Source organism: Lutra lutra, chromosome 8 (assembly GCF_902655055.1).
Source record: "Lutra lutra chromosome 8, mLutLut1.2, whole genome shotgun sequence".
NCBI classification, from domain to species: domain Eukaryota; kingdom Metazoa; phylum Chordata; class Mammalia; order Carnivora; family Mustelidae; genus Lutra; species Lutra lutra.
In genome coordinates this window covers 17,121,039-17,139,154 of record NC_062285.1, presented here as the reverse complement: position 1 = coordinate 17,139,154, position 18,116 = coordinate 17,121,039, and the positions used below count along the sequence as shown (strand labels likewise).

Genomic DNA, 18,116 nt, shown 5'->3' with positions numbered 1-18,116 from the left:
GAATGTAATGACACAAATAACTTGAAAGTAAAAGGATAAAAAAAGATATCCTATATCAATACTAATCAAAAGAAAGCTGGAGTGACTATATTAATATCAGAATAATAAAAGAGCAGTATCAGATAAAAAACATCATTTTATAATAATAAAAGAGTCAATTAATCAAAAAGCTATGAAAAATAAAATAAGATGAAAACAGAGAGGGAGGCAAACCATAAGTGATTCGTAACTATAAGAAACAAACTTAGGATTGTTGGAGGGGAATTGGGTGGGGGGATGGGGTAGTTGGGTGATGGGCATTAAGGAGGACACTTGATGTAATGAGAACTGGGTATTATATGAAACTAATGAATCATGAATTCTACCCCTGAAACTAATATTACAGTTTGTGTTAACTACATTGAATTTAAATAAAGGAAAAAAAAAGAAGCTATGAAAAAACCTAAATAATTATTAATGTCAGACCTTCAAAATACATGAAGTTAGAGATGCAGGGAGAAATAAACACTCACAATTACTGCTGAGGACTTTAATAACCTTCTATTAATAAATGAAAGAACAAATGGATAGCAAGTCTATAAGAATATAAAAGATTTGAACAGCAATATAAATGAATTTAGCCTAATTGATATTTATAGAACACTCCAAGCAGAATAACATTCTTTTCAATGCATACAGGACATTTATCAAAATAGGTGATATTCTGAGCCATAATACAAGCCTTAATAAGTTTATTTTTAAGTCTTAATAAATGTAAAAGAATTACAATCATATAAAATATATGTCACATCACAATAGAATTAAGTTGAAAATCACTTAACACAAAGGACTCTGGATAATCATTCAATAGTTTGAAAGTAAGTTACACACTTCTAAATAATCTGTCAGTGAAAGAATGCAAAAGGAAAATCCAAACTGAAGATGAAAACATAACATATAAAAATAAAAATTTGTGGGATGCTACTAAAATCTGGGTTAGCCAAAAGTTTCTTAGATATGATCCTAAAAACATAATCTGTAAGAGGACAATTGATTGGATTTTATCAAATTTACCCTAAACACACACATCACCAGAAAAGATACACAGAGGGCAAATAAGCACATGAAAAGACATCATATGTTATCAGGAAATCGCAAAGTAAAGCAATAATGAAATATCACTACACATTGATTAGAATGGCTAGAATTCTAAAAACTGACAACATAAAATGCTGGTGAAGATGTGGAAACAACGGGGACTCTCATTCATTGCTGGTGGGAGTCCAAAATAGTACAGGCATTTCGGAAGATGATTTAGTAGTTTCTTATAAAGCTAAACATGATCTTATACATTTCTCAAAACCTATAGAATTGGAAAACACGTACAGTGAACCGTAATATAGATTATCAACTCTACTTAATAGTTACATATCAATATTGGTTTATCAATTGTAACAAATGTACCACACTAATGCATGATTTTAATAATAAGAGAAATGGGGGAGGAAAGGGAGATGGAGTATATGAAAACTCTGTGTTTTTTGTTCATTTTAAAAAAAGATTTATTTGAGAGAGAGAGAGAGAGAGAACATGAGCAGAGGTGAGGGGGAAGGGCAGAGGGAGAGACCCCGGAGCCCAACACAGTACTCGATCCCAGAACCCTGAGATCATGACCTGAGCTGAAATTCAGTCAGCGGCTTAATCGACTGAGCCATCCAGGTGCCCGTGTTCATTTTTTAATAAATTTGAAACTGCTCAAAAAAGTCTAGTAATTTTTTAAAAAGATGTGCTATAGACAAGAAGAAAATTTTTGTTAATCATATATCTAAAGAACTCTCAAAACTGAATAATAAGGGGCACCTGGGTGGCTCAGTTGTCAAGCATCTGCCTTCAGTTCAGGTCATGATCCCAGGATCCTGGGATCCAGCACTGCATGGGGCTCCCTGCCCAGCAGGGAGCCTGCTTCTCCCTCTCCCTCTGCTTGCCACTTTGCCTACTTGTGCTCTTTTTGTCAAATAAATGAATAAAATCTTTTTTTAAAAAACCTCAATAATCAAACCAAATTTAAAAATACATACGAGCAAGAGATTTGAACAGACACTTAACCAAAGAAATATATGGATGGCAAAAATGTACCTTATGCTCACCATCATCAGTTGTGAGGGAAATGCAAATTAAAACCATGATGAGATAATACCTCACACCCTCTAATGACTATCATCAGAAATATGGACAGATGTGTTGGCTAGGATGGGGAAAAATTGGAACTTTCAGATTCACTTTAGAACAGTTTGTCAGTTTCTCAAAAATAATAGTATTATTTAAAAAAAATTTTTAAATATGTTTTAATGAAGTAATTCAAGTTATATAATAAAAGTCTCAGAATGAAAATTTAAAGAAGCCATTAACTTTTATAACAATCTGACATATAATACATGTTTTTATTTAAGCATAAGTATCTTAAAATTTATCTTAAGATCATTTAACAAAATGTTTTCATCTAAGAAACTAAGTTTGAAATTTCCATAAAATACAAATATTGGAAGATTTGAAAAAAAGTTTGTAAGAGTCAACGATGCATATTTCAACATATTCTTACCAGGCGACAGATTTGACCATATAGATACGGGGCAATTCCATGAGCTCTAAGAACATACAGTCCATGTCTTACCAGAATGTGGACCTACAACTTAAAATATAAAATATTCTAATTTTATGAGAAAACTGAGACAAGGAAAGTTGAAATGACTCTCAAGTTAATTTTGAAAGTGAAATCTCTATTTTCATTGCCTGTGAAATTGAAAAGCTGAAATTAATCAGGATGTAAACATTATTCCTGACTTTGTACAATGCTATCTCACTCATCAAGTTATAGACAGACAACTTCTACAGTTAAGCAAGAGTCTGGCCTTACCTGGCCTTCTGGTTCTGGGGCTTCTTGCCACAGCTAAGGAGTCCCCGGTGACCCTGGCTGCTCCCATCTACATGCATACCTCCATGTTAGCTGCGGGCACATCTTGCCTGACAAAATAGCTATAACCCCGTTGGGTGAAAAATGAACCCCCGGAACTCACCCATGACCCCACTTTAACTCAAAGTGGGGACTATAACTCAAAGTATGTTAAGGAAGTCTTGTGATTAATTATGCCAATCCATGTCTGGCACTATGCTAGGCACTGAGGGATACGAGAGAGTAGAATGGGAAGGGTGTCTGTCCTCATGGAAATTAAGTTAGAGTGGAACAGGCAGACAAAGCAAGGAGATCGCCAAGTGGTATGAAGAAGGTAGACTAAAGAAGGATAAGAAAGGCTTGGATGTAGTGATAACATTAGATTAGGGGGTCAGGGGAGACCCCCTTAGAGCAGGTGCAGCGTGGGCTGACAAGAGGAAACCAACTTTGTCACCATCTGGAGGAAGGAGAGCAGCTCATGTCTAGGCTACGTGTGCTCTAAAGTTTATTCCGAGAGAAATATATGTGGAAGCAAAGAGGAATGTGGGAGGCAAATGGCAAATAAGAAATTAAAATGACATGAGGAAGAGTTTTGATGAGACTGATGATGTTCATGCATGATTTTATTTTACCTGTGACATCAGGTGAAGAAAATAAAGCTACACTCCTTGAACTTGGAGCCGTGGAGCCCTTAACCAAACTGCTCACCCATGAAGACAAAATTGTAAGAAGAAATGCTACTATGATATTTGGAATCCTGGCTTCTAACAGTAAGTGTTAACTTTTAAAAAATAATCTAATAGTCTCATATAATGCGATATAAGATATAGTTAAAAGATAAAAAGATATAATTATCTTTTTAAATTTAATTTTAAGGGATTTGTTTGAATTTTATTTGAACTGACTTTAATGTTAACAAAAAGTTAAATATATATAAAAGTTTTATTTATTTATTTTAGAGAGAGAGTGCCAGCTGGTGTGGGGGGGAGCGGGGAGGGACAGAGGGAGAAGGAGAGAGAGGCAGAGAAGGAGACTCCCTGCTGAGCGCAGAGCCAGATGCGGGGCTTGATCCCAGGATCCCGAGATCATGACCTGAGCCAAGACCAAGAGTCAGAGGCCAACTGACTGAGCCACTCAGCCACCCCAAGAGATGTTTTTAAAATATGAAAATATGGGGGCGCTTGGGTGGCTCAGTGGGTTAAAGCCTCTGCCTTCAGCTCAGGTCATGATTCCAGGGTCCTGGGATGGACCCCACATCGGGCTCTCTGCTCGACAGGGAGCCTGCTTCCCCCTCTCTCTCTGCCTGCCTCTCTGCCTACTTGTGATCTCTGTCTGTCAAATAAGGAAAGAAAGAAAGAAAGAAAGAAAGAAAGAAAGAAAGAAAGAAAGAAAGAAAGAAAAAGAAAAAGAAAATCTGTGCAAATATATCCATGCAAAATTTGTCAAAGGTGGTGATGTATGTTCCAGTCTAACAAGTCGAAGGCAATCATTGTCTCTTAAAATTAAAATGTTTTTTTTTCTTGAGTTAGCATAATGCAATTTGTCTGCCTATATGTAAGCTACACTTCATATGTATGTCACAGTGAAAGTAGCCCAGGCTAAAGAGGTTTGACACATTGGGTTTTTTTGCAACTATTAAATATATTTTGCCAAAAATAATTTTAGATGTGTATTTATTTCTTAAATCAGACTCATTACTTGCTTGAATATTTTCATATATTTAATATGGTGGAATAATAGCATTAGTCAAAACATGCTATTATGTCTGTTAAAATATCAGTTTGACCAAAACCATGGCAATAAAGGCAGCCCCTGACTAACGAACAGGATGTATTTTCCATTTGAAAGTCATTTTCATGTTATAATGATAGGTTTTTTGAGTTAGCCTGTGAAAGTCTTCTAACTTTATAATAAAAATGACATTCTTGGTAGAGACTGAATTCTAACATGAAACTCAGGCAGCTAGGAATAAATATGTCTCTCTGTCTCTCATGGCATGTGGCTAAAATTACCATATTTTTCCTCTCACCAGTCTCAGCGAAAACACAAGCAGATAGTTTCCTCCTTCAGCTTCCGGCCCCCCCACCTCACTTTCCTGAATGTGTGAGATAGGGCGGGGGCGGGGAATGGGGGCGCTCCTTATTCCATGGTGTCCGGCAGGGACCGTCGCATTAGTCAGAGACAGGAAGATGGGAAGAGAAGGGCAAGGAGCGTTTTCTGTGGCATCTGTGCATTTCAGCCCCAGCTGCAGAGACGGCATGGACAGCACCTGCAGTGGTGGCGGGCAGGTGGGGCTCCGTCGGGGCTGTGACTGAAAGGGATTTTGGCAGCATGAGTTCTAAAGGTGGCTGTTGGGTAAGGCACGGGCTCTGCAGATGGCTGTGAGATGAGGATGGCTGTGGGGGAAGGATGTTCCACCAGCCCAGATTATGGTAACAGCAGTCAACCTTCACACAGCATTTCCAGTGTGCCAGGTGCTGCTCTACGTGCTATTTGCGTATAGTCATTTAATGAGGTTGGTGCTATGATCGTTTCCTTTACATATAAGGCAACTGAGGCACAGCGCAGTTAAATGAGGTAGTAATCATTTATACTGTGGAGCCCTCATAAATGTAATCTCAGGGGCTCTGTATACTAATTCTGCCATATTGAATGAGCCTCACTGAATGTACTTAAAACCAAAAAAGGGAAGACTAAAAATTTTCTTATGTTTTATTCTGTTTACACACCACAGAATTTGAGAACCAGTGGTGCTTTGTAACACGTCTTTTGCAATTCCTGCAAGTCCTCATCTTAAAAATAGGAATGGGCTCTGAAGGGATTAGGTTCCTGGCGCAGTCATGAAGGTGCTTAGTAGAAGAGATGAGATCAGAGCTAGAATTAGAACGTACTCTCTGGCTCATAATATAGTGGGCTTTCTGTTCCTCGGATCTTCTCTGATCCTTAACGTTAGTGCACATGCTAAGTCAGGTTCTCCTTCTAAGTGATTTTGTGGGGGGAGAATGCGGTTTGTTTGGAATGGAGAGTTATAATTGCCTGTGTGTACTTATATGTTCTAATTTAATGTCTAGGTTTCTGTGACTTCTTTCCTGTTTACTTTTGTTCTTAATTTCTATTACTCATTTTAGTTTGCTATTTCCAGCTTCCAATATGTGAGGAGTTTGTAACCTGTGAAGCCCTCCAAATGGCAAAATTTTCCTGGGCAGGATCTATATAGTGAATTCCATGAGTTTCTAAAGGAGCCTGTGACCGACCCCACAATATTGAGAATGACTGTTGCGTCTGAGTGCTAAGTGCGGTGGCGCTCAGACCTCTAGGGCCCTGCTCCGATGGCTGCTGACTGGGCGGCCACCAGTGCTGGGTGAGTTCAGTCTGCAGCCACGAAGCCTAGCAATGGAAAGAGCTTTGCTGTATTTGCGATTTGGGTCTTACATATGATGAATGAACTTCCAAGAGCTTTCTTTTGATTTCCTGAATTGGGTGGAAAAAAAATCAAACCATTATGGGAATGAACTCATTTTCTATTTGAACACATGGCGTCCTCAGCCGCTTGTGGAGTTCCTTTTCTGTTACTACACCCAGCACATTAATGGCTGTTGCTTTACTCTGCATACATGCCCAAGTTGACATGGAATAAAATATGAGCTGCAGTCACGTGCTCTAAATCAAAAGGCATATTTCCAGATGAATACATAAATAAATGCACCTCTGTGGCTCCATGGTCAAGCTGTCTTTGGGCTGTTTTAAAATAACTAATTTTACTTTAGCAATTTTTATCTTTACATGGCTTTTATGTACTCAATTGTATCACTACGTTCATATGGATGAACCAACAGAAGGTTGCACAAACAGATGCCAGGTCCTAAAAGGATTGCCTTGAGAGCAAACAAATCTTACTTTTTCTTCCTTGTCTTTTTTTCTGAAGTGATTGAGTTACCTGCCCATGCCAAGCCTGAGTCCTTCAAGATAGGCACTTAAATTACTTTGTTAAACCTTTTTATCGAAATGGAGCCTCTGTCTCCTTTTACCTGCCAGTCTGTGTTTCGTTTGATGAAGCCATCTAACAGAGACTCGTTTAATGGAGTCCGCTAAACAGAGAGTTCATTGCAATCCTCAAAGCTCAGACTTTACATTACTTCTGGCAGTATGAAGAGCTTGCCATCTTAAGATATGGTTGATGTAAAAGAATATATAAGGCCAAAAGTAAATTTAGACGGTCAGTATTATGCAACCAAAACTTGTAAATAAGAATGCACTGAAAACAGATCCTTGAAGGTACTCCAGGACGTGAAGGTGCTGACAGTTCTGGAACAACCTAAAATTGTAGGTGTCACACTGTTTAGCAAGAGTGGATTTATGTGGGCCAACCACAAGTCAGCTGCCATATAGGGGAGTCTGTTGAGAGAGAAGGGGACAGAGGGCAATATTGTTTTTAAAGTGATGAAAACAGCAGCTTCGCCCTTATTTTTATTTTACTGATTTAACCTCAAGAAAAGGAAGATTGTGGCGGGGGAAGGCAATTTAGTGTCAAAAAGCAGAATAACCAATTGATCAGCTATGCTTCCGATTTGTAAGACCAGTCGGTGAATCCCAATCATCCACTGAGCCAAGAGAAAATGGTTTAGTGGATAGATCTACCAGATCTATCAGATTTGGCTAAATTTATATCAAGAAGGGAATTTCACAGCAGAGAGAATCCTCTGACGAGAACTTTGGACTTGCTAGGGCAGACCAAGGGATGATGGCACATACAGAGGCAGCAAGCCGGCCTCTCCCTGCAGGAGCAGGTCCTTCCTGCAGAGAAGCAAGAGGAACAGAGAGCACACAGAGCCTGAACGTCCCTGGGGAATGAGCTTGAAAATGTAAAGGCCAGAAATATTTAGTGTTAAGTATGCAAAAATAGACTGGTATGGCCTTCTCATTTTGAAAAATAGAGACTGCACTCTTCACAATGAGAAGAGAATAGAAACAGCTCTTCCGGAGGACACGCACCTATATAGCTCGCCAAAACACCCAGAAGGATCTGAGTATTATGCCTTAACTGAGTTAATTCCCTGTCAAGGTAATACCTTTGTTTTTTGAATGAGTGTCGACTGAAAAATAATGCCCTTCACTTTGGGGCACTGTGCTTTCCAGACACTCTACTATTCTTTTGTACTTCAAGCTTGGGTTGACATAGCTGTAGCTAGCTGTAAATCTGCTGGCCCTCTGTAGCCATTTTGAACAGAAACAGAGCAGAAGTTTCGGTGGGTAGAAAAACAGCCACATCCCGGAATCCTGCAGGAAAAGGCGTCCAATGGAGGTCAAGTATGCCCAGTGGTTAATGAGGAAAAATTCACCCAGAGACCATCTGCCTTAGATGCTGCTGAGCGAAATTTTCCAAAATTCTGCTGATGCTAATTTTGGCTTACAAGAAAAGATAATTGACCAACAAGAGAAACTATAAAAATAATTAGTACCTATGCCTTATTTCTCAGAAAACGGGGGCTAAAGATGGCAGGAGAGGAGTGGGGGCATACCTGCCTGGACTTAATTAGGCTCACATAAATAATACAAAAGTGAACTTAAAAAATCGGTATACTTATCTTTAATCAGCTTTGGCATCTCTGATAAGAAAATGGAATACAAACAAGATATATTCATTGAAAAGGCTGAGGATAATTCTCTTGTGCATTCTGTACAAGTTTTATTAAAATCAAAATTTAAGAATACACTTCCCAACAAAGCAACACAACAAAGAATTTCTACTATATAATAAACAAATATAGGGCACAGTTACTCAAATGTACTGATTATGGTCCAGGCACATTTTGTATTTTTTTGGTGTTTTGGAAAAAAGCATATTTCAGTGATCAAGGAGCAGAAACCAGAGTCTGTCTAGGGTCAGGCAGCCCTGGACAGGTCACCTGGTCCCACCACTCACTTGCTATCTGATTTTTGAGTCTCAATGTCTTTATCTGTAAAATTAGGTAATAATAAACCCTTCTTCATAAGGGTCTATTTCAACAACACCACCATTATTAGTAGTAGTAATAAACATTAATATTCTGTGTCTCCTTTTGTAGATGACGTTAAAAAACTGTTAAGGGAGTTAGATGTCATGAGTTCCGTCATTGCTCAACTTGCTCCAGAAGGTAACTTTCCATCGTGCATCTGTTTCAAAAGCGGGACTGGTTTATTTTTCACATTGGGCTAAACTATTCATTGAAAATAGTTTACATAGTATCAGCTGTGAATTGTCATTAAAATCTCTCAAACCAAGATGGACTCCAACCAAGTAAGATTTGCAAAGCTTTGGTTTTCAAAACGTATTTTAACATAATGCTTGAGTAAGCCTTTTGCATACTTGTGTTGTTTATCTCTGATGCACAGAAGAAGTGGTTATCCATGAGTTTGCCAGTCTTTGCCTGGCGAACATGTCTGCAGAGTATACCAGCAAAGTGCAAATATTTGAGCATGGTGGGTTAGAGCCACTCATCAGACTGCTGGCCAGTCCAGACCCTGACGTGAAGAAGAACTCTATTGAGTGCATTTACAACTTGGTCCAGGTGAGGGTAATTTCTAAAAGTGCGTTTTGACCAAAGCTATTTCTAGAATTTATTTCAAGATTGCTCTGCTATTTAGAGTCTTTTATGGTTCCATACAAATTTTAGGATTGTTTGGTCTAGCTCTGTGAAAAATGCTGTTGGTATTCTGATAAGGATTGTATTAAATGTGTAGATTGCTTTGGGTAGTACAGACTTTGTTCTTCCAATCCATGAGCATGGGTTGTCTTTCCATTTCTTTATGTCCTCTTCAATTTCTTTCAATGTTTTGTAGTTTTCAGAGTTCGGGTTTATGAAAGGGCATTTTAGGAGTGTATTTAAATTTTGAAAGAATAGAATGGCTTGCAAATTAAGACAGGATTATACTAGACAAATGTATTTCTTCTGAAACAGGATATCTAATATATTGAACTAAGTTTGACACAGGCAGTCATTTGTTGACCTAACCTTGGTGATCTAAGCACATTGGGTACAATATATGCCTTATTCAGTGTACCAACATTTTGGATTAGGCTTATTTATTGGTGAAGATCCAGTAAGTTGAGTACACTGAACAGAACTCATTGTTCACAATTGCAAGATGCTATGTCACTGAACAGTTTTCCTTTGTTATAGAAAGAAACAGCCTCCGTTGGCCTTTTCACCTATGCTGTTCTATGTCCCTACCCCTAGCTGCAGCCCCACAAGGCACACACACTCACACCCACAACAGGTCCCCTTCCTGACACTTTGGATACCTTTCTCTGCTTCTTTCCTTGCTCAGGTTCCTGAACAATTCCCATATACCCTTGATAAGCTTTAGATCAACTGAAGATACAAAAACACCACCTTAAGTAGCCAGCAGTGGAGTATAAAAGGAAGAGGTAGTGAAGTGAAAATGAGGCCTCCATTTCATGGAGAGGCAATGAGCTCACGCCCAAAGATAGCAAAGCAGGCCTACATTCCTGGCCTTAGAAGTCATTGCCACAGGGCTGGGCACTCATTGGCTTTACCCTTGCTCTTCCTGAGGGACACCTGCTGAAGGAAGCTCAGCTGTTTACCTTCTCTCATCCCACAGGCCTAAATAATCCTGTCAATGTATTAGTGTCTTTTATCTCAAGACTCCTCATAGCTTTGATTTCCCTGTATTTTTTCTTTTTATCAAACACAAATGAAAAGCTTACCTTCACTATTCCTTAGAACAGAAATATACTAGTTAATAACAGTATATTAATTTCCTTGGTTTACAACAGCATCACTGCAATCTCTCCTCCTCCTTTTAAGGACACACTCTTAGGAGGACACCATTAAGTACCTACCCTACTCCACTATGACCTTATCTTAACTAATGACATCTGCAATGACCCTGTTTCCAAATAAGGGCACATTCTGAGAGTTAGGACTTCCAACTTATAGCTTGAGAGGGACATAATTCAACCTATAACAAATAGTTACCCACGATTTTTATATTTGTAGGAAGCATTCGTTGAAGAATGGATAGAGAAACCTAAGCTGTTAGTTAGCAGGGTTTTTCCACCTTTAATACTATTTTACATTTGTGATGCTTTGATTTTAAGTGTCATGATTTAGCAGTCAGAGTTTGGGGGCTCTTCATGACTTTTTGCTCCGTTTTCTCCATTGCTGACCCCAAGTAGCCCTGTCCCCCCCAATCACATACACAAAATTATAGACAAACTGCAGAGCAACTCATTTAGACTCTAATGACCCCTTGATATTGTAAACGTCTTAAATAAAGGTCATGTGTCTGAACTAAACCTGATAAAAATCTGTGTGCACAGGGCCTGCCAACAGCACTATGTGCATGTATACATTTCATAAGCATTCCATTTGAATAAAGATAATAAGGAATTTATGCCATCATTTCATTTTATCAAATACAATTTGAAATAGTGTACAGTGTGTGAAAAGAATTTGATTATACACAGATTTTATTGTAATGCTATTTGTAATAAAAGAAATTTGCTGGATAATAAAGAAACAATAGATACTGCAGAAGTCATAGATCGCATCTTCCTGTTATCAACAATGTCTGCAGAGTTAAAATGAATATTTAGATGTTGCTGGTTGAGGGTTTGCTTTTATTTTGGGGGAGTTATTTTGGAAGGGAATCTGGAATAAAGATGGGAAACCTAGAATGTCCTTCGTTAGAAGATAGAGTTTTCCATTCTTGAGATTGACTGTATTTTGCTTTCAAAGTTACTTATTTGATCATTTGTATTTCATGGCAGGATTTTCAGTGTCGAGCTACAGTTCAAGAACTAAATGCAGTCCCCCCTATATTAGATCTCTTGAAGTCAGAATATCCAATTATTCAATTGTTGGCTCTCAAAACCTTAGGTGTTATCACAAATGATAAGGAGGCACAGGTGATGTTAAGGGACAATCAAGGAATGGACCACCTTATTAAAATCCTAGAAACTAAGGTATTTGTAACTTTCATTCAACTCTCTACAAGGAAATGTATCTCTTCTAATTGTTGTTATAAAATATGAACTGTAGAATTTTTAAAAATGAAATTTTAATATATTTAAGCATAGTACTAAGTACAATGGACTAATTTGCTTATTGCTACATTGTTTATCAGCATGATTAAATCAGATTAATGATAAAGGCCATTATAAAATAATTTTTTTAGTCTTCTGGTTTAGAAATTTAAGGTTTTAAAATTCTTGTTTAGGACTGTCTTTATGATTTCCTGAAGTACCTAGAATTAGTCTTTTAAGCTTTATCGGCCATAGTTTTCTCTAAGGTAAAGTAAGAAGAGTTGTTTACTCCTCATTGTGGATAGTAATCTGCTTTACTCAGTCTATTGACTTAAATATTATTATTATTTTTAAATTTTATTTATTTCTTTGACAGAGACAGATCACAACTAGGCAGAGAGGCAGGCAGAGAGAGGAGGAAGCAGGCTCCCTGCTGAGCAGAGAGCCTGATGCGGGACTCGATCTCAGGACCCTGAGATCATGACCTGAGCCGAAGGCAGAGGCTTTAACCCACTGAGCCACCCAGGTGCCCTTAAATATTATTTTCATCTAAAGAAATACTTTCACAGAAACATCTAGAATAACGTTTGACCAACTATTTGGATACCATGGCCTACCCAAGTTAATAATCATCATAAGTCCATCCCTTATAAATTTGGCACCCATACCCATCTCCTTAAATCATATTCAATCTCCAGGTAAAGGCAATAGCAGGGTCCTACTTCTGCCTGGCATGATGTAACTATCCTGTGTACATCCAGAACAGGATGCAATGATGTTTACTCTTCTCCTTGATATCCTATAACGTAAATACTGTGATGTAAAACTAGTGCTAATTTTTTAAAGTTAGTACATCTTATGTTACCTAAGGGGATAAGAGAGGGGGAGAAAAACAAAGATATTTCATACATACACACATACACACTGATTTATAACAAAATAAGGAAAAAACACTCATGGCAATTGTAACCCTTTTGTCTATAGGTGGCCACATGGTGGTAGTTAGTATTTTTAACTACTTTCCTCCAATACACATTCCATGATCCCTTTGCCCTCAGCAAGCACTTTAGCTGGATGCGGTTCTTTACCTGGTCGGGTGATCCATATCTTCATTCCTGAGGGTCTGGGCCATTAGTAGTCCTGCCTGGATTGCATAGTTACAGTTTTCCATTGACCTTAATCACAACGCGTGGTAATACTAAGAGACACCACCCTGAGGACTTCCTATATTCTAGATACAGCCTTCTTACCTCTACTGTGGAGTAACAGTCCAACATCCCCTTGGTAAATGGGATCAGTCACCCCAGCAGCATTGTAACTCCCTCCTTTGCCTGCTTTAGAGGCATGGGGAGGCCAAAGTGGCTGGGTGGCAGTTTTTAACTTCCAGTGCAGTGGAATCATTGTTGTGTCTCTTGGTGGAAGCATTCTCCCCTTTGGAACTAAGACCTCTGGGCCAGCAGAGCCTAAGGTCTGGGAGACAAGTAGCAAAAATGTTGCTCGTGGGTCCCTGGGGGTAATCATGACTGCTGCCACACCCATTTCCACCCCTTGATTCCTGTACCCACCATCACTGGCTATGGGAGAAGGGCACCTTATATCGGATGCTGATTCAGAACATAACCTCGTGGAGAACCTTGCCCAGCCCCTGCAAAGTACTGCCACTTTGCTGACATTGTAACTAAGTCTTCAGAAGGCCATTCTGTCAAGCCAGCTGCTTCAGGATGGTGGGGATCATGGTAAGACGGGGAATTCCATGAGCATCCTTCCTGTGTTCCTCTCACTCTAAGGATTCCCACTTTAAATGTCTTGCTGTTCAGGGAAGGCTGCAGTTTTCCACAGCGATGGGGATTCGGGAGATTCGTCAGGCAAGAAGGCCACAAACTTATAATACTTCCTCTACTAGTAGGAGAATTTAAGGAATATGCTTTCCTTCAGCTTCTGTCTGCTTTTTCAAAGAATATTATCTTCATGGCTCAGTGGGTTAAGCCTCTGCCTTCGGCTCAGGTCATGATCTCAGGGTCCTGCGATCAAGTCCTTCATCGGGCTCTCTGCTCGGCGGGGGGGAGCCTGCTTCCTCCTCTCTCTCTGCCTGCCTCTCTGTCTACTTGTGATCTCTGTCTTCCAAATAAATAAATAAAATCTTTAAAAAAAAAAGAATATTATCTTCAGATTTTAAAGGTGTTGTTGGTAGGAGGTTGTATGAGCAGCTTCACTTGCCTGCCATTACTGGAAATGTCTAGTAATTATCTTTTTTCTCCGGGGGAGAGGAAACAAGAAGAGATGGGCAAACTGTGAGGAAGAGCAATGTCATGATCATAAACAAAACTATTTCCTTGGGCATCTGTCACGACAAAGTTAACAGCATTGTGTTTTGACTGACCTTTGTCTTAACAGTAAAATTTAGGAAGTATCCATCTCTTTGAGTACAGTTTTCTAAAGTTACGTTTGCTTTTATTATTAGGAATTGAATGACCTTCATATAGAAGCACTTTCCGTGATCGCAAATTGCCTTGAAGATATGGATACTTTGGTGCTGATTCAGCAGACGGGGGGTCTTAAGAAGCTCCTGTCATTTGCAGAAAACTCTACAATTCCTGACATTCAGAAGAATGCAGCAAAAGCAATAACTAAAGCAGCTTATGATCGTATGTCTCATTTTATATAAACTAAGCACACATATTTCCCCTTTTCTTGATTTAGATTAGAATTAAGCACTAGAGTATTTGTCTGCTTTTATTTTTTTTAATTTTATTGTATTTTATATTTTTTCAGTGTTCCAAAATTCATTGTTTATGCACCACAACCCAGTGCTCCATGCAATATGTGCCCTCCATAATACCCACCATCAGGCTCACCCATCCCCCCCACCCCCCCTCCCCTCCAAAACCCTCAGTTTGTTTCTCAGAGTCCATGTCTCTCATGGTTCATCTCCCCTTCCAGTTTCCCCCAACTCACTTCTCCCCTCCTTCTCCCAAAGTCATCCATGTTATTCCTTATGCTCCACAAGTAAGTGAAGCCATATGATAATTGACTCTCTCTGCTTGGATTATTTCATTCAGCATAACCTCCTCCAGTCCCGTCCATGTTGATACAAAAGTTGGGTATTCATCTTTTCTAATGGAGGCATAATACGTCATTGTATATATGGACCACATCTTCTTTATCCATTCGTCTGTTGAAGGGCATCTTGGTTCTTTCCACAGTTTAGTGACAGTGGTCATTGCTGCTATGAACATTGGGGTATAGGTGGCCCTTCTTTTCATTATATCTGTATCTTTGGGGTAAATACCCAGTAGTGCAATGGCAGGGTCATAGGGAAGCTCTATTTTTAATTTCTTAAGGAATCTCCACACTGTTTTCCAAAGTGGCTGCACCAACTTGCATTCCCACCAACAGTGTAAGAGGGTTCCCCTTTCTCCACATCCTCTCCAACACTTGGTAGTTTACTGTCTTGTTAATTTTGGCCATTCTAACTGGTGAAGGTGGTATCTCAATGTGGTTTTGATTTGAATTTCCCTGATGGCTAATGATGATGAACATTAAAAATAGTGTTATTTTTTCATGTGTCTGTTAGCCATTTGTATGTCTTCTTTGGAGAAGTGTCTGTTCATGTCTTCTGCCCATTTTTTGACATGATTATCTGATTTGTGTGTGTTGAGTTGGAGGAGTTTTTTATAGATCTTGGATATCAGCCCTTTGTTTGTAGTGTCTTTTGCGAATATCTTCTCCCATTCCATGGGTTGCCTCTTTGTTTCCTTTGCTGTGCAGCAGCTTTTGATCTTGATGAAGTCCCCAAAGTTCATTTTGGCTTTTGTTTCCTTTGCCTCTGGAGACATGTCTTGAAAGAAGTTGCTGTGACCGATGTCAAAGAGGTTACGCCTATGTTCTCCTCTAGGATTTTGATAGATTTCTGCCTCACATTGAGGTCTTTTATCCATTTCGAGTTTATCTTTGTGTAAGGTGTAAGAGAATGGTCGAGTTTCATTCTTCACATAGCTGTCCAATTTTCCCATCACCATTTATTTAAAAGACTGTCTTTTTTCTACTGTATATTTTTTCCTGCTTTGTTGAAGATTATTTGACCGTAGAGTTGAGAGTCCATTATCTGGGCTCTCTACTCTGTTTCACGGGCTATGTGTCTGTTTTTGTGCCTATACCATGCTATCTTGGTGATCACAGCTTTGTAGTAAAGCTTGAAATCAGGCAACATGATGCCCCCAGTTTTGTTTTTCTTTTTCAACATTTCCTTAGCAATTTGAGGTCTCTTCTGGTTCCATATAAATTTTAGGATTGTTTGTTTCAGCTCTTTGAAAAATGCTGGTGGAATTTTGATCAGGATGACACTGAAAGTATAGATGACTCTAGGCAGTATAGACATTTTAACAATGTTTATTCTTCCATTCCATGAGCATGGAATGCTCTTCCATCTTTTTGTGTTTTCTTCTAAATGGTCATTTGAGAATAGGTGCCATATTTACTATCTGGCAGCAAAATTCATCCTAATGCCAATGAGTAAAAGGAGAGATTGCTTTGTAGGGATATAATAAACTCTTTGATTTAATTATGAGTCTTTTTTTTATTAGGCAATTCATTCCTAAATTGTTTTTAAGTCTGTATTTCTCTTGATTTTGAATTCTACAGAATCTGTGCATTGTTTGTGATCCTAAAACATTGTTTCAGTATATCCACATTTGGGAAGGTATCTATATAGTAATTTCAATGTCAGCTGGAGACAAGCAGTGCCATGTGATATAGCTGAGAAAAATAATATGCTCATACTATATACATAATACAATTTTCATTTCAGTGGCAAGCTATGTTGACATAAATCTGTAATATATGAGGGATAAATTATATCACAAGTACTGAAGATGAAATTATAGTTTTAATTTATGTATATTTGGAATCTTTTATTTAATAAAAGAAGTGATTTTATTTTCCCCCTTCCACATCACTCCTCTTATAAACGATGACAGTTCTGACTAGTTTAAGTGATTTATATTCTAAACATATATACTCACATCTGTATATTTGTCTATGTGTATATTATGGGAAACATTTCCTTCTCAATCCATACTGATTTCTTGAAGGCAGAATTTTATTGCAGTAAGCCACGAGTTTCACCATCCAGTGCATAGTTAACATAGAGGGGACTTGGCAAATCTAGACAGGCTGTGAAATTAAAGTTTTTAATACTGGCATAAGTTGCTTGATTCAGTATTCTGTCAAATAGAGTTTAGACCTTATCAATCCTGATCAGTTCTGTTTTCCAACTTTCTCAGGACTTCTTAGCTATTTGAGACCAAAAGCCATGGACAATATCAGACCTAAAATTTTTACAATTTCTCTTATTTCAAGATGGTCGCAGCCCCTCTTGGGATAGTGAGTTTCATGAATTTATTACTCATCATGTGATGTAGCATTGGGAAGAGCACTGGATGGAGAGTCCCTGGTGGTCCAGTTGTTCTGCTAGTCCCACTACTGGCACTGCGATGACCTAGGTTGTGACTATGAGGGAATCACAGCCTCTCTGGACCTATTTATTAATGATTTATTGAGCCCCCATTCTGCGTCAATAAACCCAGAATAGGCAAGGAAACAGGTGATCACACTGTAGTGTTAAATGGGCTTGATGATGGAAGAACAGGATTGGGGGGGCAGGGTAACTAATTGTCAGCTTGGATCAGATAGATCTTCCTGACATATGTGATTTACAAGCTAGGAGCTAAAGTAAATAATAGAAATTGGCTGGTCAAAGAGGGTCATGGTGAGATGGGGAAGGATCACCAGTGCTCTAAAGGGAAAGAACGGTGTATAAAGGCCAGAGGAGAGACTGAGCATGGTAAATTCCAGAACTGAAAGTTTTCAGTGAATAGAATACAGTAGAAAACTAAAAGTGAAGGCTGTAGAAAGAGGAACCAGATGCTAATGGGTGATAGAGGCCAAGTTAAGGACTTTGGACCTAATTTTGCTAGCAACAAAGAGCCACTGAAGTGGCTTAGAGAGCTGAGGGACCATTACAGATAGTCACTTTTTAAAGAAAGCACCCTCTTGCTGCAAGGTGGAGGAGAGGTTAGAAATGTGCAGGACCAGACCCAAAAAAGACCAGGAAGGGGATTGCTGTGGTTATCGAGGTGGAAGATGAGAGTATCCTGAAAC

General features: G+C 38.8%; 1 protein-coding gene across 6 annotated transcripts in view; it reads left to right on the top strand.

Annotated features, from left to right (window-relative positions):
- The window catches only part of ARMC3 (armadillo repeat containing 3), a 92,105-nt gene that overhangs the window by 18,067 nt on the left and 55,922 nt on the right, over positions 1–18,116 (top strand). For 5 of the 6 annotated variants that reach the window (XM_047743178.1, XM_047743174.1, XM_047743176.1 and 2 more), the window contains exons 4-8: positions 3,574–3,699; positions 8,995–9,063; positions 9,302–9,477; positions 11,703–11,897; positions 14,419–14,602. In XM_047743178.1, coding sequence (XP_047599134.1) covers positions 3,574–3,699; positions 8,995–9,063; positions 9,302–9,477; positions 11,703–11,897; positions 14,419–14,602 — 750 coding nt within the window. The remainder of the gene's footprint in view (positions 1–3,573; positions 3,700–8,994; positions 9,064–9,301; positions 9,478–11,702; positions 11,898–14,418; positions 14,603–18,116) is intronic. The other variant, XM_047743175.1, reaches the window with a different exon arrangement.